Source organism: Oryctolagus cuniculus, chromosome 5 (genome assembly GCF_964237555.1).
Source record: "Oryctolagus cuniculus chromosome 5, mOryCun1.1, whole genome shotgun sequence".
Lineage (NCBI taxonomy): Eukaryota > Metazoa > Chordata > Mammalia > Lagomorpha > Leporidae > Oryctolagus > Oryctolagus cuniculus.
The window spans coordinates 160792861-160815545 of record NC_091436.1 but is presented as its reverse complement, the minus strand read 5'-3'; the positions used below and the strand labels follow the sequence as shown (position 1 = coordinate 160815545).

Here is a 22685-nt window from a genome sequence, read left to right as displayed (position 1 = left end):
CCATGAGCCGGCCGCGGCGGCCATTGGAGAGTGAACCAACAGCAAAGGAAGACCTTTCTCTCTGTCTCTCTCTCTCTCACTGTCCACTCTGCCTGTCACAAAAAAAAAAAAAAAAAAAAAAAAGGAAGAATACAATTGATGTCAGTTGCCTTTCTTCCCAGAAATTTTCTAAGCAATCTGTATCTTGTCAATAAACACACAACTATTTTATTTTTCAGAAAATTTTATGTGCTATCAGCATATTTAAAACCCTTAAGTTCTTGATGGTATTTGGAGACATGAGGGAATAATTCCCATATGCTGAAAACACCAACTGAATTAATGATTCTGAAATCATATAAGCTATCACCATATTACAATTTGAGTAAGACAAAATCTAAAGCAGTTTAGGTAACATAAAATACTGAATAATCATGAAAATTAGTGGATTGTGAAATGAATGACCACCTACCGTCACCGATGAAGCTGGCCCAAGACTCTTCAGTTTATTAAAGAAGGCATAAAGTATATGAGAGTGAAAGAATTTACAATGCCTGAAGCTCAAAATACACCCATTCAATTGTTTTCTGGATGCTGTTTGCAAACTATTACAACACAACATTATCTATTTTACTGGTCATTTGAGTTTTTGCATCAGATAAATCCCTGTGTTGCTTGATGCTCGGATTTGCCCTTTCATCATTTAAATCATGCAGCTTGAACTTGGACTGACTCATAATCTGAAGCTCCTAGATATTTATTTCTTATTGCTGATGTAATGTTTGGTTTCTAGACAGTTGGTTAAATTAATTCTATTCACTTCATTCTCCATCTCTCCAACTGAATCAGTGTGGTATCTATGGAGAAGAATCTCCTGCACCACGCTGTGCTCATTTTCCAAATCCCGCTGAACTCAGAAGCAAACTGTTATGCACTACACTTTGGTAGATCCAAGACAATATGAAAAATCTCCATATTTGTGTTCAGAATAAAGAAAATTAGGTAAAACTGCTAGGTACTGATAAACAAGTGGAGTCTGCTTTTCAATGTGTGGGAGGGTCCTTCACATCAAAACCACATTTATGCAAGTTGATTGAGTTAGATAGCTTTCAGCTATGAGCAGCAGAATACTTTAAGAGTATTGAACAATAGTGTACTTAATTATCTCATATAAAAGAAACTTTCAAATAGGTATAAGGTACAGCTCAACACAACAGTGTGCTGGGTTGGTTTTCCTCCTATTTTCTTCTGTCTATGATGTGCTATGCCTGCAGAAACTTCTAGCATTATGTCCTTACAACAATGACTCAAGTAGGAGAAATTAGAAAATGACAAAAAGAGATTCATCTTGTTTGCTTTCATCTGAAAAGGAAGGAAAACCAGCCTCACCTTCCTATAACCACTGGCCAGAATTTGCTCTATGACAATCAATAGTGCAGTATAGACTGGGAAAGTGTCAACCATCTTCAATCATTGGAAGCCTCGTTACCAGGAAGAAAGATAAGGGAGAGGATGTCTGCTGGAGTCCAACCAAGGATACCTAACCCAACACACAACTCTGTGTTTATACATGAGAGAAGTTAGAGTGCTCAAGCCTAAAGAATCTCAGCAGATGTCAATTATAACTAAATGCCATGTTGTTGTTTAATGTATGTAGACAGATGAGGAAAAAGGTGATGTGTCATAGTTTATCAATCTAGGAATCAAGTAGATTATGGGGCCCATGAAAAAACACCATTTATCACAATAGTGATAGTTTCTTATACATAATAAATGACTGGGAAGAAATATTGTTAGTCAATAACTTCAAAATATGTTGCACATATTTGACACAGAGGTGAAGATGCCACTTGCGGTCCTCACATCCTACATTGGTGTGCCTAGGTGGGAGTCCTTGGATCCACTTTTCATTCAACTTCTGTTAAGGCACACTCTAGGAGTCATCAGTGACTCAAGTATTTGGGTCACTTTCACCAATATGAGAGATCCAGATTGAGTTTAAGACTTCCAGCTTCAACCTTGCCCAATTCTGGGTGTTGCAGGCATTTGGGAAGTAAACCAGCATTTGGGAAGTGAACCATTGTGGGGAGCAACCCGGACTGGACTGAGTTACTGGAATTAAGACTTATTCTATGCATCTGCTCTCCCACAATATGGCGCTGGGAGAGGAGAAAACAGCTTCTACGCAGCTGCCTCTTGCCAACTTGAGTGATGACCTCCAGGAGCTGATCCTGCTCCTGATTGGAGGAGAGCAGTGTACTCGGCGTGTGGGTAGCAGAGTTGGGATTGGTGGAAGAGGACTATAAAGGAGGAGAGAGACAACATGCACCAGGAACATCTATCTGAAGGAACACCTGTGCAGCCCCCGAGAGAGCTGGCCGGTGGTGTGCCACTACCCCGCGGAAGTGGGGAAAGTGGCAGGGGGAACCGCCCTTCCACGGAGGTGGAAGGGACGGCAGCCAACCCGGGAAGAACCAGCAGCAAGCCCGGGGAGGGCCGAGCAGACGAAAGAACAGCGCAGGGTCCTGTGTCGTTCCTCCACGAAGAGGGGGAGCGACAAACCATCAGATGGAAAATACTCTCTTTCTCTCTCTCTTTCTCCTTCTCCCTCTCTCCCTCTCTCCCTCCATCCTTTCAATAAATTTTAATAGAGATAAGTTCCTATAAAAATGTATTACATAAAGTAAGTTCGTTGAGCCCCAATAGCACCACAAAAAGTAAACAAGAAACCTAAAACCAAAATAATAAAAGACAGTCAGAAAAAGAGAATCCAAAACAACCTTCATGGGAGATGGTAGCTATGGGTAGCAGAGGCACCAGGCATTAAAATGGCTTGAAGCTGAATGAAAGTGGAGCATGTTCTACACTTGATCTTAGCCAAAAGGCCGAGAAGCCATGAAAGTGGAGCATGTTCTATGAGGAAGGGGGCATCTGGAGTTTAGGAGCTGGGTTGCTGGAGACCAAGCCATTTCAATCTTGGGTCCACACATAGGAAGGTAGCAGACACAAATGTCAAGTGAAAGGCAAACTGGATTATAATCTTCCATAAGCAAGATCTCCTCATGATGGTGTTGGTAAAGAGATCCTAATTCAACACTACAAAGAGCTGTCTTATTATCTTCCTGTGGTGGGGCAAACCAGAGGGCCCTGAGCAAGTCCCCATGATTTATGCACATTTGGGCTCATGATCTATAGGACCCCTCTCCTGGGGTGTGGCTGGAGCCTGGGACTTGCTTCTGGAAAATAAAATGTGGTAAAGGCGAAGATTTTACCAAAGTCATTAGTTCTCAAATCAATTAGTTTTGAAATCGAATGAGAGATTATTACCCTGGGTGGTCCTGACTTAACCAGAAAAAAAAAAAAAAAAAAACTTTGAAAGAGAGATCAGTCCTCCTGGAGTTAAGAGAAATAAGACACTCTCCATGTGGACCTAATGAAGCAGGCAACCAATGGGAGAATCCCACTTTGCATATACCTACAGGTGGCCCCTAGGAACTTGGACAGCCTCCCAGCCACCCCTAGAGAAAGCTGAGGCTCCCCATCAGACAGCCACAGGCCAACAAATTTTGCCAACAATCTGAATGATTGTAAGGGCAATTCCTCCATGGTCAAGGCTCCACCTGGAAACACAGCGCAGCAAAGACCCAAGGCAGAGGACATGTCTAAGTTGTGTCCAGTCTCCTGACCTATGAAACAAACAAATTAGCTTTATGAATGACAGGTGAATAAACTTGGACAAGTTACCTAACATATTGAAACCATTAGATTTAAAAAATTGGCTTCTTTTCCTCTCCAGCCATCTTTGTAACTGTTCCTAGTTAGGGACCACCCCGTATCTGAGACAAGAAAATGGTAGCTTCAAAGAAGATGGAAAAGTCAATCAACTATAGGATCCAATGTGTTATGAAAAGGGAAAAAACATGTGATGGGGTACAAGCAGATTCTTAAAAGTCAGATGAGGCAACCTGAAATACATCAACCACTGCCCAGTTTTCAAAAGAGAGGACTACGTCATGTTGGCCAAAACTGATATCCATCATGACAATAGCAATAATATCACAGAGCAAGTGCATGGGCTATCATTGATCCAGGTAATTCTGAAATCATCAGAGACATGCCAAAACAGACTCATGAGAAATAAACCATGCAAATTTCATAAACAAATCTAAATAAATTTAGTAAAACTTGCCAGAGCTTGTTCAGAAAAAAAAAATGAGCATGCTATTTTAAGATGCTAAATTTGTGTCATGTGTTATGTAACAACAGAAAACTGTCACATAATATTTACCACTCTGATATGCCTATCTTTTAAAAATTACTATTAAAATCTTATTTTCCAGTGAAGAGGAGAACATTGTGTCTACAAAAATAAAATAAAGTTCTTCTTTTACTTAGTCACCCCTGTCAGAATGGCTATTTTCCAAGACAGAGAACAACAGATGCTAGCAAGGATGTGGAGAAAGAGGAACTCTTATACATTGTTGTTGATAAAGTAAATTAGGGCAGCCAGTTCGGAAAACAGTATGGAGATTTCTTTAGAAACCAGAAATAGACCTACCATATAGTACAGCGATATCCAAAAGACATGAACTCATTATATCCAAGAGATATCTGTTTCACCATGTTTATAGCAGAACTAGTCACAATATTCAAAATACAGAATCAATCAGGTGTCTATCATCTATCAGATGAATGATAAGTAAAATGTGGCCTACATATACATATATATGCACACAAATATATATTTACATGTAAACATACACAATGGAATTCAGCTAAAAAGAAGAGTAAAATTTTATCATTTGCATCAAAATTTTGGAAATGGAGGACATCATGTTGAATGAAATAAGCCAGACACAGAAAGACAAATACAGTATGTTTCCCCTTCTATATAGTAGCAAAGCTTTTTTTAGAAAGAAAAAAATATATAAGCTGGAGAGAAAAGAATCTGATTAAACAATAGAGTAGAGGGAACTTCAACTACTAATAACAGTTAATATTTATTGAGCATTTAGTATGTGCTATGAACACCAATTATTCTACTTTTATGTACATATTTTTGTTCTCCAAAACAAATTAGGTATAACTAGCTTCACATTCCAGATAATGAAACTGAGGTTAACAGAGTTGGAGGAACTTGTCTGAGTTTACTGAGCTTATAAGTGAAAAGCTAATTAGTTTGAGTTTAGGTATTGTGCCTCCATAGATTCACTCCTTTCCAGTACAAATATTTTATCATGCTTTATCCACACCTAATCAGATAAAGGCATCAGTCAATAAATAACTATGTGGACCGTTGATAAATCACTGTCTGGAGTTAACCTCCATAGGTGCTTTGTTCTGCTGAACCATACTACAGTTGATATGGTGGGCATTGCTCCCTCATGGCTTCTCACCTTCACTCTTCATCCACCTTGCCATGGGGAGAATGTCAGTAAGATATTGGTTAAAGCATTATCTTTTTTAAACTATCAGATGTACAACCTAAAGTCTACTTATGAACCTGAGTCTGGTTAAGGAGGTGACGTAGTGGAAAGAGCACTGAAGGAGGATCCAGAAGCATAAGTTGAGTATTTATAAACAAGCCACTCAACCATTCTGGACTTCAGTTACATAATCAGTAAAATGAGAATCATAGTACTGTGTCACAAGGCTGTCGAAAGCACCAAATTAAAAGGATGCATGGGAACAAGACACAGACTGTAAAATTCTGCGCAAATGGATATGATTAGCCTATTGTCCAAGGAGCATTCACACAACACTACTTTCAGTGTATGGTGCAGAATAATTGGATGACTCTAACAAAGTTTCTTAGTTTAAGAACTGTATATTTAAAATTCACCTAATGTGCAGTTAGAACGTGGCTTGAGATGTCCACATCCCCTACTGGCATGCCTGGGTCGAGTCCTGCCTCTGCTCCTAATTCCAGCTCTTTGCTGATTCAGATACTGAGAAGCAGCAGGTGATGTGCTCAAGTCATTGAGCCACCCTCTCTGCTTTTCAAATACGAGTGCTTGGTTAATTTAAAATGCCCCTGATAAATAAGGCAAAAATATTACTCTCCTACCTAAGATTAAGAATATTTTATTCTGGTTATAGTACAGTTACAATACTGGAGTTAATATTTGAAATTTGACTCCGCTGATTATTTTGACCTGTTAGGTCTCAGAATATTTTTTGGCAGGAGGGAGAAGGGGAATCACATATTGGGAGAGATTGTAACTACCCTTTCTGTTCCCTGAGCTTGCACACAAGTATCTATTTAACCTCTAAAGTGGGGGCCACGAAAGAAAGGAACCATAGGTGTATCATGAGAGCCTTTTTCCAAAAGCGACATCTATTTTCAAGTGTTTAGATTGTCGAGACAAGGATTTCTCTCCAACGTACCATTCATCAACCTCCTTACTCACTGTAAAATCAATCTGTTCTGTTTGTATGACATCAACAAGAAGTCATTTCTCAGGAATGAGGCAGACCATATGTGAAGGTGTTTGAGAAAAGCACAATGGGGAATATGCCAATCAAAGAAGCATCTGCATTTTATTTCAATGTCAAATCACATGTGTGTTATAAAAAGGAAAGTGTATCACTTTTATTAAAGAATAACTTACCCATTCCAATGTGTATAGTTAACCCATCCCTTCCCTGAGCAACACATTCAAGTCAGCCAAATAAATTCCTGCCCAGAACACAACAAAAGGGTCTGTGTGGCTAGCAACATATGCATTTTGCAAACATCTTGGCATCTGCCCACTCCCCACTTCTGTAGCAGGAGGAAACTTGTAATAATACATTATTTGCATGTTTACAAGGATCTTTTTTTTTTTTTCAACATATTGATAAATATCAAAGGAGCTTGCAAGTAGTTGATAGAAGCAAAAAACTACAAAAAGATGAGCAGAGTGCTGGGGATTTTTTTTATAATTGAGATGGATTGAGATTGAAAGGAAGTTGATTCCAGCCCTATTTTCACTACTTATTAGCTGTATAACCTAAGGCAAGTCTCTGTACTTCCACGGATCTCAGCTTTACGACACTTGTATAAACTGACAAGGATGCACTAAATCATCCTGGGATCCCTTCCTGCTCTAACGTGTGTGATTCTCTGGTTGCTTATCCACTTGGCTGCCTTTGAATTGTAATGGAAACATTTTCAGATTGTCTTGTTACCACTGAACCCTCTCCCCAGTTGCGAGTTAGGTACCTTCCAAAACTATGTTAACTTCTTTAAATCACTGAAGTGATACCCATTGCTTTGAAGTAGTCATTAGCACAATTTGAGGAGGTACTTAGCACCTAATCTGGTTTACTTCTTTGGAGAAGTCACTCTATAATGATTAAGATACTGCACTAGGAAGCAGGGGACCAAAATCACTCCACAGGCAATGAGATTCTATAGTTCTGTTTGCACAGGCAAATAAGTGGTTATTTATGTAATTAACTGAATGGACATTGTATATGTCCCCTAAAGTCTTTCTTCTCATCCTCCTTGGGAAGAAAGATCTTTCTTTCAAAATTTCCCATGTGTTGGTGGGGAATACATTCCAAGAACCCCAGTGAATGCCTGAAACCAAGAATAGGACTAAGCCCTATACAGATCAGACTATGTGCATACATTAATACATAGGATAAAGTTCAATTTATGAATTAGGAACAATAATAAATTAGCAACAACTAATAATACTATAGAATAATGAATAAGTACTGTAATAAGAGTTACATGAAGGAAGTCTTTTTCAAAATATCTTCTCTCATGGACTAGCCCTCTTGAGATGATGGGAGATGATGCAGTGTCTACATGATGAGATGAAGCAAGGCAAATGACACAGACATTGCAACACCGCATCAGGCCAGTACATAAGGGCTCCAGGAACACAAGCACCATAACACTGACACAGTCCATCTGATAAATGAGATGACTTCAAGTGACTAACAAGAAGGAAGGGTATGCACAGTGGACACTCTGGACAAAAGGATGAGTCACATCTCTGTGGGATGGAGCAGGACAGTACAAGATTTTATCTCACTACTCAAAACACTAGGAACCTAAAACTTCTGAATTGTCAATTGATGGAGAATTTCCATTCCATATTTCCAGACCAAAGTTGACTGTGAGTAATGAAAACCATGGAAAACAAAATTTAAAAATAGTTGGGTACTACAGAACATGTTCTGTTACATGGAGTCTCAGCTCTGTTACACAGTTTTGAGGACTCGGTATTTTATTTATTTTCCTTTCAATAGAACAGAACACATATATGTCATCTCCAAAACACTGATACAACTCCTGCAAACTTCTAATTTCAAATAGGCTAGAAATGGTCAAAAATAGCAAGAGGAAGCAGGGAAGTACAACCATTGCCACATAGAACATCAAAATGAAATCATGCCAGCTCATGCCCCTGGGAAGAAGGTATAGCTCTTTCTAAGCACCACATAATAAATCCCAGGAGAGGGCCTGAGTGTTCTGGTTCTGGTCATTTACCCATCATTGACCCAATGACAGTGGTCACAGGAACAGAAGGTATATGACCGCCACCCTCTTGGAACATGTACATTGTGTGCTGTGATAGGAGGACTGAGACTGTTATCAGAAACTAGAAGGAGTAAAAAAAAAAAAAAAAAAACTTGGGGGAAAGAAATATATCCAACAGGTAGAAAGAGTAGCCACCCTAGGCCAATCCCAAAACATCTACAGTTAGCCTCAGGTTCTGCATCATTGATCTTTAGACCTTTCTTCTGGAAATTACAAAATCCCTATGTTATCTCTGTTTTTCATTTGTTAAATCAACATGTATTTAGTAAATGTTTGCAGCTTATAAAATTATCTAATTACACCTGGAAGATCTCATAGTATCTAAAATATGGGCAGATTAAAGAAGGAGGTACCTTTCTCTGAAGGGAGGAAAGAACTTCCACTTTGATTATGACCTTGTCTAAATAAGGTCAGAGTTTGTGAACTCAAGAGGCTTCCATAGCCCTGGCAGCTCATGACAAGAGCCTTGGGTGATTACTGACATTATAAATAAGAGTGTCAGTTGTTAAATCAACAACAGGAGTCACTGTGCACTTACTCCCCATGTAGGATCTCTGTCCTTAATCTGTTGTACTATGCGAATTAATGGTAAAACTAATATTCAAACAGTATTTATTCTTTGTGTGTCTGTGTGGGTCAATCTGTTGAAATCTTTACTTAGTATATACCAAACTGATCTGTATGTAAAGATAATTAAAAATGAATCTCAATGAAGAATGGGATGGGAGAGGGGTAGGAGATGGGATGGTTTGCGGGTGGGAGGATGGGTACAGGGGAAAAACCATTATAATCCAAAAGTTGTACTTTGGAAATTTATATTTATTAAATAAAAGTTTTCTTAAAAATAAATAAATAAAATATGGGCAGAACATATGCAAGTCATCACACAAGCACACATCCTGAGAGTTCAGAGCTTGCAGTCTAGAGAAGACAATCATGACGCAGACCCAGGCAGGAATGAGCCCGAGGACTGTCCCTGTGATGCCCTGCGGCTGCTGACAGCAGGCTGCCTAGAGTGAGACGTGTAGGAATAGTGAGTGCTGCCTTTGACGTAATCAAAGGCACTTAGTTGGATAGTGTTCTGATTGGAAAAAAAAAAAAAAAGCTTTAAATTATATTGGAAGCATCCTTTTAAATTGAAGGCAACTACAAAGGGAGATGAAGTTGCATTTGATTAGCTAAAAGTCTCCTATAGTGTGTATGTGTTGAAGGGCAGGGGAAAAAGAAGTTTAATCAGGAAAACATAAACGATCTATGAATTTCGCCAAAATCAGCACTCAAATGAGACAGATTAGGCAGGACTTGGGGTGACATAGAGCATAAAGTACGGAAAGAAAGAGGATGCATGCATTTAAATTTGCTGCATTGGAGCAAAGACTTCCCACCTAGCATCATCTATATCTTTAAAGCTGGAACAGTATTCTGTGTAAAGTACATTTTATGGGGATTTGGAGAGGATTTAGGTAAAGGCTGCCCAGTAAATAATTTACCAGCTCTAATAAAACATCAAGGAAATTGTTCAGATGGTGTCTCAGATCATTTAAATAGAAGTTTATAGAAGTCTCAGCAGCCCTCAAATCTTCAACTCATTTTTAAAAAAATGTGTGTAGTGGTTAATTATCTCATATTACCTTTCTTAAAAAATGGAAGCAATTTCAGTAGGATGAAGAGATTGAAAGCAAATAAGTAGGTGTAACAGCCCAGAGGGTTAGGAAAGAGAGAGAGGAAGTGATCCCTCATTTATCCTTGTATTCACTTATTGAATAAGTATTTCCTGACCTTATTCTGTATCATTTACTCCAGGGTAAGAGCCTAGACTTCCAAGAGTGGGCAGACCACAGGGTGCCTGTCTACAGTTCTGTGTAGTGAGAGGATACAGATGATCAAACATGTGAAACAAATACAAAGGATTATTTTAAATTGTGATAGACACCTTAAAGAAAACAACAGGTGATGAGAAAAATAAACAAACACACTAGGAATTGGTCCCACTTTCTGAAAGCTATCACAAAAGGCCTCTCTGATGCTGAGACCTGAAATATATATTTCCAACCACTCCATTAAGAACAAAGAGCAGCTTTAAATGCAAAGACCCTAATAATAATAATAATAATAATAAAAATATTGTGCATATGAAGGATGCATAGCAGATGTGGAAGTAAGAATCATCTGAGAATGACCAATGCCCTCTATATTAACATTTGCAAAAGATATTTCCTAAAAATAGACTACTCAATCTTAATAACAATGGTTGCCTTTATTAAGAATCTACCTGTTCCAGACACTATACAAGATATCTTGTATATGACAGTACTTCAAAAAGTTCATATAAAATGACATTAAAAGATATATTTATTCTCGTGCAATTTTTGTTTGAAACCCATGCATAATTTCTTTATAATTTCTGTTTTCAATGAAATTTTTGAAGGTTAATGTTTTGCACCAAAATAAATTTACCTTTAAATTCCATTTTCCATGAACTTTTTGAAGTACATATGCACATTACCTCGTCACTTTCATAATAACCATAAAATCCCACAGTCAAGGAGTGACAGAAGTCCAGTGTGACAGAAGAAAACAGTCTGAGATTTCACATTGTCCAAGGCTACATAACAATGGTAGGACTGGACTTCGTTCAGGTGAATCTATTTCCAAAGCTTATGACATCTGTTTCTGTTCACTTTTTTGGTTTGCTCAACAAATATTTCTTAAACCTTATGTGAGGAGCTGTGCCTGCAGAAACGAATGAAGCAATAGATGGTAGATTGTGTTTCCAAAGATGACCACACGAAATAGTCCATCCCAACATGCTATTTTGCAATAGCCCCTTTCCAGCCTGTATAAAGTAGTGGAGTCATTTCCTCTTTTGGCTGATCCTGTGACATTTTGACAACAGAATAGGTTACCACGCTGTATGCTGCCTGAACTGCCAGTCTTCTGAATTGTTAGCTAATCAAATTGTTGGCCCAAGACAACAAGATTTCGATGAACCAAATACAGTAAAAGACAATGGAATCACATAAGGAACCCCGTCGGCTGAAGGAGACCAGCGTAATAGAAGCGTCCCCATGCTCACTGCAGCACTATTTACAGTAGACGAGACATGGAATCAGCCTGAGTGTCCACCGATGGATGAATAGAAAAGCAAAACTTACTATACACATAAACAATGGAATATCATTCACCTTGGCAGTTATTTTATTGAATTTAATAGAATATATACAACATTCTATATATTCACACTGACAATTTCTACATAACTGAAAGTATATTTTTCTTTTGTGTGTGTATAAATTTTTTCAACTTTTATTTAATAAATATAAATTTCCAAAGTGCAACTTTTGAATTACAGCGTTTTTCCCCCCATAACTTCCCTCCCACCTGCAACCATCTCATCTCCCACTCCCTCTCCCATCCCATTCTTCATCAAGATTATCTTTATATACAGAAGATCAACTTAATAAATACTAAGTAAAGATTTCAACAGTTTGCACCTATACCCCACACAGATACACAAAGTATAAAGTATTGTTTGAAGACGTTATTTTTCCCTTCTTCAAAGAGGACATCCCCCATGTATTCTTTTTCTAGAAGAGGTGTGTGTATAGCCTGTCTTCTGGGCTCTTTGGCTCCTGTTCCCACTTGATACATAATAGGTGAAGACTTGCTCCTGACCCAGATGACAATTCACTGTTTGACCCAGAGACAACCTTCCAGCAGCTCCAGGATAGCATTGGTCAAAGGATTTATATCTCTAAATTTAAGTCAAGACCAGCAGGAATTGTAAAGACTGAAGCAACAACGTGGCCTAGCTTACATCTCACGTGGGAGTAACCAGTCAATCCCTGGCTCGGGTTCCTGACTCCAGCTTCTGCTAATGCAGATTCTGATAGCACTAAGACAGGAAGTTATGGCTCCAATAGTGAGGTTTCTGACACCCATGTGGGGATACGGATTGTTCTCCAGGCTCCTGGTTTGTGTCCTGGCCCAGTCATTTGGGGATGATAATAGAATCTCTCTCGTGTGTGTGCGTGTGTGTGTGTGTGTGTGTGTGTCTGCCTCTAAAATAAAAGAACATAAAACAATGTTACTGGTAAGGAAAACTTGAGCTGATAACATGAACTCCACATCATGGTTCCAGAATGGAGAATGAGAGAAAGTTCTTTAAGAACCAAGTCACAGGGTAGATAAATCCCTGTGGGAAAACCACGTGGGGAATAGATTGAGGGGTTATGCAGCCAGGCGTTGGGTAGGGACAGATGTCTTTGCTTATTCCACTTCTTCACCTTTTCTTGATTATTGCCTGTGTCAATCACACTGTCACCATTGTCCTTCCCACCACCGTGATGAATTTCATGATTGCAAATTCTCGTGTTCATTACCTCTGAACAGTCTTTTTCTAACTCTTTTTAATGCCTTATTTCATATTTTATATATGTGTATGATAAACAGATACACTCAAATACACACCAGAGAGATAAATGACTAAGATACATTCAGATATTATTGAACTATGGTTTCCAGTGAGTATCAACCCAGCTATCCTCTCAGTTCCTTCTTGCCAACACTACATTGTCAGCCTTTTTCTTTTGCTGTGTTCTCTGCATGACTCAGCTCAGGGGCAGGCATTGTGGCATAGTGGGTTAAGCCTCTGCCTGCAATGCCAGCATCCCATATGGGTGCCGGTTTGAGTTTCAGCTGCTCTACTTCCAATCCAGCTCCCTGCTAATGCTCCTTGGAAGTAGCTAAACGTGGCCTGTTTGGGCCCTTGCACCCATGTGAGAAATCTGGTGGAAGCTCCTGGGTCCTCGCTTTGGCCTGGCCAACTGCCTATTCCAGCCATTTGGAAAGTGAATCAGCAGATGGAACATCTCTCTCTCTCTCTCTCTCTCTCTCTCTCTCTCTCTCTGTATGTGTGTGTGTGTGTGTGCCTCCCTCATTCTCTGTAACTCTGCCTTTCAAATAAATAAATAAATCTTAAAAAAAAGATTCAGCTCAAAACACAATAAATCCTTGTTCAAAAAAATCAAAGCACAGAATGAATAAGGACTTGTTGGCTTCAAAGGATGTAAACTTGAGAATTAAAAGATAATCACTCACCAAACTGAAAGCCGGTGTTCCTCCAGTTCCTCCAAATAAGGTGTATCTTGTGAACGATCTTCGAGGTGTTCAGTTATCCAAACAGCTGATTTTTCTTTCACAAGATGATCTGTCAACCTTTCTCCCTTGTTAGAGAAATGAATAAGTAAAAATGGAGTGTTTTATTAATAGTAGATAGAAAATTCACCAATTTCAGAGATATTTTCCCCAGAATGTCTTACAGAGTCACTCATCATAAAGAAGCATTGAAATTATTGCTTTTTATTGTTTTCACAATGAAATTATTGTCTCATACTTGGTAGGCTCTCAGTAAGTTCTTTATTTTGATTTTAATTTTTTAATTCATGGAAGGTGAACAATTACACATATACACATATATGAATAGTAATACTTCCCATCTTACCCTCCCTCCTGTCCATGTTCTCATCCTCCATCCTCTGTCCTTTCTTATTTTTTCTTTTAATTTTTCTAACAACATACTTTCAGTTTATTTTATAAGAATAAGCTTAGCCCTCTACTAAGTAAAGAATCCAACAAATAGTAAGAAGAATAAAACGATTGCTCCTCAATGGTAGAGACAAGGGCTGTAAACAATAATCAAATCTCAAAGCATCAATTGTACTCATATACATTTCATTTTTTGTACTCTATTAGTTACCACAGATCAGGGAAAACATATGATATTTGTATTTTAAATGTGAGCTCTCATCCACTGCTTCACTCCCCAAATACTCATAACATCCAAGGCTGGAGTAGGTCAAATTTAGGGGCTAGGATCTCAATCCAGGTTTCCCACACAAGTAGTAGGGACCCAACTACGTGAGCCATCACCTGCTACCTCCTAATGTCTGCCTTAGCAAGGGGCTGCAAGCAGGAGCAGAGGCGGGACTCAAACCCAGGCACTTCAAAATGGACGTCAGTGTACCCAAGAGTGTCATAACCACTAGACCAGTACCCACCCTGACTCTCACTAAATATTTATGTCTACAATGACAGAGAGAATGGTGTGTTCTGCTCTGAGTCATCTCACACCAAGTAGCTTCTGTAAGTGGTGTTAGAATGGAAAAACAGACATAATCATGGTCATGGAATTCATATTTATTCAGAACCTGGGTTGCAAATTAAAGGAATGCAGCTTAAACTAGCAGTCAGCAAAAAGGAATTTGAAAAAAGATTTGAATAATCAGTCTAAGGACAAGCAGCTGGATTTGGGGAACATGAGGCCTTGGAGAGTTACCAGGACTCTCTTACCACAGTGCTCTGCTTTGGTGAGTCACTCATTTCTAACTTGTCACCAGCAGCTCCTGTGTCCCACAGTAGACGACTAGCAACACAAATTTCAGCATTTCTGCAGTACACACTTACATAATATCTGTGAAGCTAATTTACTAGAACTTGGAAGAATTATGTTACACATGATAATGTGTCCAGAACACAGACTGGGTCCTGTAATTTACTCAGGAGTCCCTGGGATTTCAGCTGTGGTGGGGAGTGGGAGAAGTTATCAACATATCAGAGACTTCCTCTCTCTCCCATCTAACATCTCAGTTTTTATCTGCTTTATATATTGGAGTCTCCTGTACAAAACTTCAATTTCAAAACTGCACAAAACACTACTGATAAAAAAAAATGGTTTGAATACCATCAGTCTAGAGAAGTAGAAAATTAGGTGTGAGTTGTCCTTATAAAATAGTTGTGTCAAACACTTTTTTCCTTTTCTTTAGACTCATCTCACTTGATTTGAATTAGTAACAGGCTAGTTGCTTGAATGTCCTTGACATCATTTCACACAAGTTTTAGCACAGCTCTGTAGTTGGAATATTTTTTAACAGCAAGATGTTGCTTTGAGTTGGCAGTAACAAGGCGAAGTAGGTGTGTCATCAAACCCCGGTGAACTCAAGAAGGTTCCTTTCTTTTATTATGAAATTGATTGATTTGATTACCTTAAGAATAAAATCCAGGGAGGATAGCCATCAATTGAAAGTACTTTTTATTGCAGCTCTTTTTATCTTTCTAAGCCTCTTTAGCTCCTATTATAGGAGTATATTTATCAGATTATTACATATTGCTATTTTAGATTACTCCATTCTAAGTATAGAGTGCCAAATCCTTGAAAAAATATGAGAGCTTTGATTGTCCTGACTAAATGTATTTGATTAGCATACCTTGATAGCCTACTTAAAATATACCTCTGTTAGCTATTCAATATGTAAATTTGAAAACTTGTTTTTTAGTTGCCTCAGTAATTTATCCACTCTCACTTGACATAAAGTTCAAGTGACTATCAAGAATTATCCACCAGAACTCCTGATTTGCTGAGGTATGACTGTTTCATGACAAAATGCATTACATTACTTTGCAGTTGCTAATTTACTTATTATCTTTTTTTTTGACAGGCAGAGTGGACAGTGAGAGAGAGACAGAGAGAAAGGTCTTTCTTTTGCCCTTGGTTCACCCTCCAGTGGCCGCCGCGGCCGGCGCGCTGCAGCCAGCACACCGCGCTGATCCGAAGGCAGGAGCCAGGTGCTTCTCCTGGTCTCCCATGTGGGTGCAGGGCCCAAGCACTTGGGCCATCCTCCACTGCACTCCCTGGCCACAGCAGAGAGCTGGCCTGGAATAGGGGCAATCGGGACAGAATCCGGTGCCCTGACCAGGGCTAGAACCCGGTGTGCCGACGCCACAAGGTGGAAGATTAGCCTACTGAGCCGCGGCACCGGCCTAATTTACTTATTTATTCATTTTGTACCTTTTATTTTTTTGAGATAACAAAAATTTAACTTACGTTATACTCAAAGGTTAATCTTCCAATCAATATAAAGTTCAAAAATAAAAAGTAAAAAGACTATGGCCTTGTCTAAATAAGATCAGAGTTTGTGAACTCAAGAGGCTTCCATAGCCTTGGCAACTCATGACAAGAGCCTCAGGTGATTGCTGACGTCATAAACAAGAGTGTCAATTGTTAAATCAACAACGGGAGTCACTGTGCACCTACTCCCCATGTAGGATCTCTGTCCTTAATCTGTTGTACTATGTGAATTAACAGTAAAATTACTACTCAGTACTTGAAACTTTGTGTATTTGTGTTGGTGTAGTCTGTTGAAATCTTTACTTAGTATATACTAAGTTGATCTTCTGCATAAAAAGATCATTGAAAATGAATCTTGGTGAAGAATGGGATGGGAGAGGGAGTGGGAGATGGGATGATTTGTGGGTGGGAGGGAAGTTATGGGGGAAAGAACAGCTGTAATCCAAAAGTTGTACTTTGGAAATTTGTATTTATTAAATAAAAGTTGAAAAAACCAAAAAATACGAAAATAGAAAAAAATTTAAAAAAGCAAACAAAAAGAACATAACTGGAAAATAGGTAGATTGTAAACAACAATTAAATGAAAAAATGTCCAACTTCACTCATATAAAATAAATTTTAAAATGATAACAAAGTCGTTAAAACATAATTCTTAACAATTTATAAAGATTGGCAAAACACTGTATTTGCAGCAGAACTGATATACACAGGCATTTCTTTACTTTTTTGCTTTTTATAAAAAATTTAGCCCCCATGTATAGGGGAGAATGTGCAGTACTTCTTTCAGTGTCAGGCTTTCTTCACTCAGCAATGTGTCCCAAGTTCCACCAGTTAATTTATTAATACCCATCATGTTTCCTCAAACTGAATTCATGATAGAAATGAGATATAGAATACTTCTGTCTTTTACAACATCTAGCATGATAACAATCACATAGTAGATGCCCAAGAAGTAGCTATTAGGTATCATTTCATCAAGTACTTAACATTCTAATTATATCAATGGACTTTACCTCTAGTTATTAAGCTATAAGGAAATATTCCTGTGAATTCTGAACAGTCACAGCTCTTGCGTACTCAACTCACTTCTCAACCCTTGCATTTCTTTTAAGGAAAATCTAAATGAATTGGCTAAGAGATTCCCTCAAATGAGCTTTTTTGGAACATAAAATTACCAAAACTAGTTTATACTTAAAAGAAATGACCCCAAGAAATGAACAAAAGCACAAAACAGTAAAAGTTGTGATTCCAAAAAGGTGGTAAATGTGTGTAGAGAAACTGTCAGGGTGTGAGAGCCTGTCCACACAAGATCAATACGGTCACCACCTACCAAGCACCCCTGTATGGTGACTCTCTGCCTGAGAGAGAGTGCTTTACCTATGACATTGCCAACATTTAAAAAAAGAAGAAAGTTGGTCTTTGCACCTGTAATCCCTGTCTGTACCCTAAAGCCAGACATCATCATTAAAAAATGAGGGAGAGTCCTCAAAAAGCAATGTCTTCAGCATAATGAGTATTCATACTTTAAACTGGAAACTGGTAACATAGATTTATTACTGAATAACACATGTTATATAGGATATCTGTGAATACTCATTTCCTGACACATCATATGGAAATCAAGGATAAATATTTGAATAGAAATTGCTAAAAATCAAAGATCAATTTTTAATTTTACAGACTACATATTTGTTTTATAAAGATTCCCTTCAAATACAATACCAGTTAGGAAACAAAGAATGAGAACTCTTCCAAACACAAATTGAGAGGCAGAAAGTATCTCGAGTAATTTGAAACCTAAAATGTATGGTGTTCCAGTGAAAAGAGTACTTAAGTGATGGCCAGAAAACACATATTCAAGTCTTCTCACTACTTTTTGAATTCAGAAGGGTTATAGAAGGTATATGAGGGGGCCCGGCATTGTGGTCCAGTGGGTAAAATTGCCACCTTCCATGTCTGCTTTTCATGTCAACACCTGTTGAAGTACCAGGTACTCCACTACAAATCCAAGACCCTGTTAATGCACCCCTTCCAGCCCCAGTGGTTGTAGCCATCTGGGGAGTAAACCAGTGGATGAAAGATCTCTCTCTCTCTCTCTCTCTCTGTAATTATCTTTCAAGTAATAAATATTTTTAAAAGTACATGAACTTCAGTTTTTAATCTGAAAAGTAAAAAACATGTTTGTCCTACACAGATGACAGGATTTTTATGAAAAGAAATCTAGGCATAGATAGCTTTATAATTGGCACAATTAATTTACACATATACATATATATATAAAATTCTTAGAGAGGGAGATATCACTTCAAATATTGTGGAATATAGTAAGGATCTAAGCAGTATTTTGCATAATACACAGCATGACACAAGTGTTAATTTGAGTATTTGATGATTTTTCTTCTGCATTGAGGAGAGTTTTCATTTTTCTATGAAACAACTATGCAGAAACTATTTTAGGAGCAGAATCTCCAAGTTGTCTGAGTTCATGACATATAGGCCTATCTACTGGTGTTATATGGCAAGAAGCAGCACTTAGGATTCCCATATTGGTGTTTACAGGTTTTATCCCGTTGGCCGTGATTCCCTCCAAGGGCCTATCAGTGTGTGGAGAAGGATGGAGATGACAGGAGCGGTGAGAAAGGTTTGCAGCTCCTAGGACAGTGACACCAGTGTCATGGGAAAGCATTAAGGTGTCAGCACAGCTAAGCTCCACTTAGCAGCAACATTTTGTGTGGGTCTCTGGGAAGAATAGTTCACCTGCCCGTCTGACCAGATGAATACCAAGGGAATTGTTTTCATCAAAGCAGAGAGCCTTAGAGCAAGCAAGGGGTGATAAAGGGCTGAATCCTGAGGATTATGGATGCCTTTGAACTGCCCTGGGGAGATTAGAAGTGAGCAGTCATGGAATCTGTAATGACTGTCCAAATGACCCTCACCATTTTTTAAGAAGGCAGGGAGGAAGGTTTCGGGTGGAGATAACGCTGCCAAGAGATTCTGTTAGTAAAGATCACAGCACGCCAAGTCACAGACAACAACACACAGCAGATGTACCTTAAGTGTCAAAGCAAGTAAATATGACATCATGTTCATTTCTAGAAGGTGCTGTTATTGTTATCTCTTGCCCCTCTCCCCCCAAAAATCCCTCATAGCTCCGGATTAAATCCAGCCTAAATCCTGAGACCATCCAGCCAAATACTGCTACCCCTTTCTTTACTGTCATTAATTCAAGGCTGATGTGTTTGCCAGAAAATTTCACAGGATGGACTTTCCATGAACTGTTCCAAGGGGGAAATAAGACATCATTCACTTGTGTCTCAAGATCTGCAGGAGAAACATCCGCAGTCAGTAATGCCCTCGGGCTTCTGCTCCTGCCCCCGGGGGAAATCGCTGCCCTCTCTGGGGACCACGCATTCAGCTTGTTCTCTGAAGGTTAACGATTGAAACACCTCTGCAGCACATCTGAAGTTCAGCATTAATCTCATTGTGCCATCGTCCTTTTATGAATTGCCCAGGCTAGAGTCTTTGACATCAACAGAAGATCCAAACTAATTCCTATAACCATGAGAAGTTTAAAAACAAATAAAATGCATATACTGGAGTGCAGCGTCTCAAATTGAGACTGTTTATCATCAAGAAGGTGGTCTGGGGCCGGCGCTGTGGCGCAGCGGGTTAATGCCCTGGCCTGGGGCGCTGGCATCCCACGTAGGCGCCGGTTCAAGACCCGGCTGCTCCACTTCCAATCCAGCTCTCTGCTGTGGCCTGGGAAAGCAGTAGAAGATGACCCAAGTTCTTGGGTCCCTGCACCCACGTGGGAGACCTGGAAGAAGCTTCTGGCTCCTGGCTTCGGATTGGCACAGCTCCAGCTGTTGTGGCCAATGGGGGAGTGAACCATCGGATGGAAGACCTCTCTCTCTCTCTCTCTCTCTCTCTCTCTGCCTCTCCTCTCTCTGTGTAACTCTGCTTTCAAATAAATAAGTAAATATTAAAAAAAAAAGAATAAAAAAAAGAAGGTGGCCTATCCACGTTCAAAAATTGACATTTTCTTTTCTACCTGCAGTACTAAGTTGCTTGAAACTGAGGGATGGCTCTGGCTCTGTCATCTCACGGCACTGACATGAATGAAAATATTCCCAACATGCGCATGGTACTTCTGGAAGCGATTCAGAGTTAATTGAGGAATAATTTGTGAAATGTAGTAGTAAAAATAGAACGAACAAGAGAATACCTTAATTGAACATGAAAGCCAAGAAAACATAGAGACAAATTTTAGGTATTTGGAGGGATTATGTTCATTGCCATCATACCTATTTTAGCCTTTCTTCTAATTCCAAAGCATATTTAAGATCAACCACTGCTATGAGGATTTTGCCAAAGTACTGAAGAGGCTAATAGTAAACTTATAATAAGCTAGAAGTCTCACGAACATATCCTTTCTTTAGTTTCTCAAAGAGGACACATAAAAGCATCTGGAGTAGGCATTTAACCTAGGGGTTAAGATACTGGTTTCAACTTCCATGTCCCACACCGGAGTGCCTATATCCTAGCCCATAAATTAAAGACATAAGGATTGAATACAGGAAATATGCACCTGGCACAAAGAAGAAAGAAATACACATTTTTTCCAAAAGATCATTTCACAGTTGATGCAAATATGGACTCTAGAGCCAGACAGGGTGAATGCCCAGCTATGGACTTCTTAGCAACATCATTTAGCCTAAATCACTTCATTTCCTTATGCTTCATTTTTTTTCTCACTTGTAAAATGGGGATGACAATGACCACAGCAGCATCAAGCCGAAGCATTTGATGTAGAGGACTGGGAACATTTGCCAGGACTTCGTCATCTCCAATTGCTCTGTAAATGTCATCTCTTACTGTGGCAAATGCAGCTAAACTGTTTGGTCCTAAGCTTTCTTCTTTAATACCGACTATGATATAGAAGCGACCACATTTGTGAATGCTGCAGGTGGCTATCTGGACATTAAATACCCATTTACTTGGTTAGATGATGGCCCACTATTCAGACATTAGATGAGGGGAAAAAAGAGAAAGATTTACATTAAAGTCTTTTTTTAAGTCAATCTTGAGATCAAGGCATAAAAATGGTCTTTCTAGACTTATGCAGTCAAAAATCAGTTAATGAAACGGATATTTTTCTGAGAAATGCATTGTTACGCAGTTTTGTCATTGTGGGAATATTGGAGTGTACCTACATAACCTAAGACAGCTAGCTGATATTTGAGGGGACTTCAAAAAGTTCATAGAAAAATGAATTAAAAGATGTTTATTTTGGTGCAAAAAAGGTTTTGAAATTCAATCACACCAAGGGCCTTCACAGTGAAAAAAAAATGAATATTTTGAAAAACTATACTTGAATTTCAAATTTTGTTTAGACCAAAATAAACTTATCTCTTAATTCCATTTTCTACAAACTTTGTGAAGCCCCTACTGTATGTGTGGTGCCTCACAATTAAAATGTCATTATGCAGTACAGGACTTTATTTATTTATTTAGTCAAGAAAGGAGAACATTATGATAATATTTTAGATAACTTCTAACAGAAGGTATCATGGTAGGAAGCAATCTTTTTCCTTCCATTTTTTTTTTTTTTTTGAAAGGCAGAGTTAGACAGTGAGGGAGAGAGAGAGAGAAAGGTTCCTTGCGTTGGTTCACCCCCCAAATGGCCACTACGGTGCGCATGTTCTGACCCGAAGCCAGGAGCTAGGTGCCCCCTCCCGGTCTCCCATGTGGGTGCAGGACTCAAGCACCTGGGCCATTCTTCACTGCCTTTCCGGGCCACAGCAGAGAGCTGGACTGGAAGAGGAGCATCCAGGACAGAATCCGGCGCCCCAACCGGGACTAGAACCTGGGGTGCCGGCGCTGCAGGTGGAAGATTATCCAAGTGAGCCACGGTGCTGGCCTTACTTCCATTGTCAACCACCCTGATTTTCTGAATACTTAAAATGTGGTCACTGGATCTAGGTAGATACCAGTTTCGGAAATGTTTATATATCTAACTATTACATCTAGGAGTGCCAGTACAATTAATGTAAGCAGTGCTTTGGAAATATAGGCTACTTATTCTGTGTAAGTGTATCAAGATGATTTCTATATAGACTTCGTGGAAGCCATGATCATGTCAGATAAATCACTGGAGCACTGTACAATCAGCAAATTTTCTAATCACTCTGCCCATGGTATTGTCATTTGATTAATTTAACTAAAGTCTTCAACAGCTGAAAGAAGTCTGATTTGGGTGTGTGA

General features: G+C 39.0%; 1 protein-coding gene across 2 annotated transcripts in view; it reads right to left on the bottom strand.

Moving 5' to 3' along the window:
* The window catches only part of LOC100356714 (uncharacterized), a 365960-nt gene that overhangs the window by 161464 nt on the left and 181811 nt on the right, over positions 1-22685 (bottom strand). For both annotated transcript variants that reach the window (XM_051855131.2, XM_070074870.1), the window contains exon 15: positions 13616-13740. In XM_051855131.2, coding sequence (XP_051711091.2) covers positions 13616-13740 — 125 coding nt within the window. The remainder of the gene's footprint in view (positions 1-13615; positions 13741-22685) is intronic.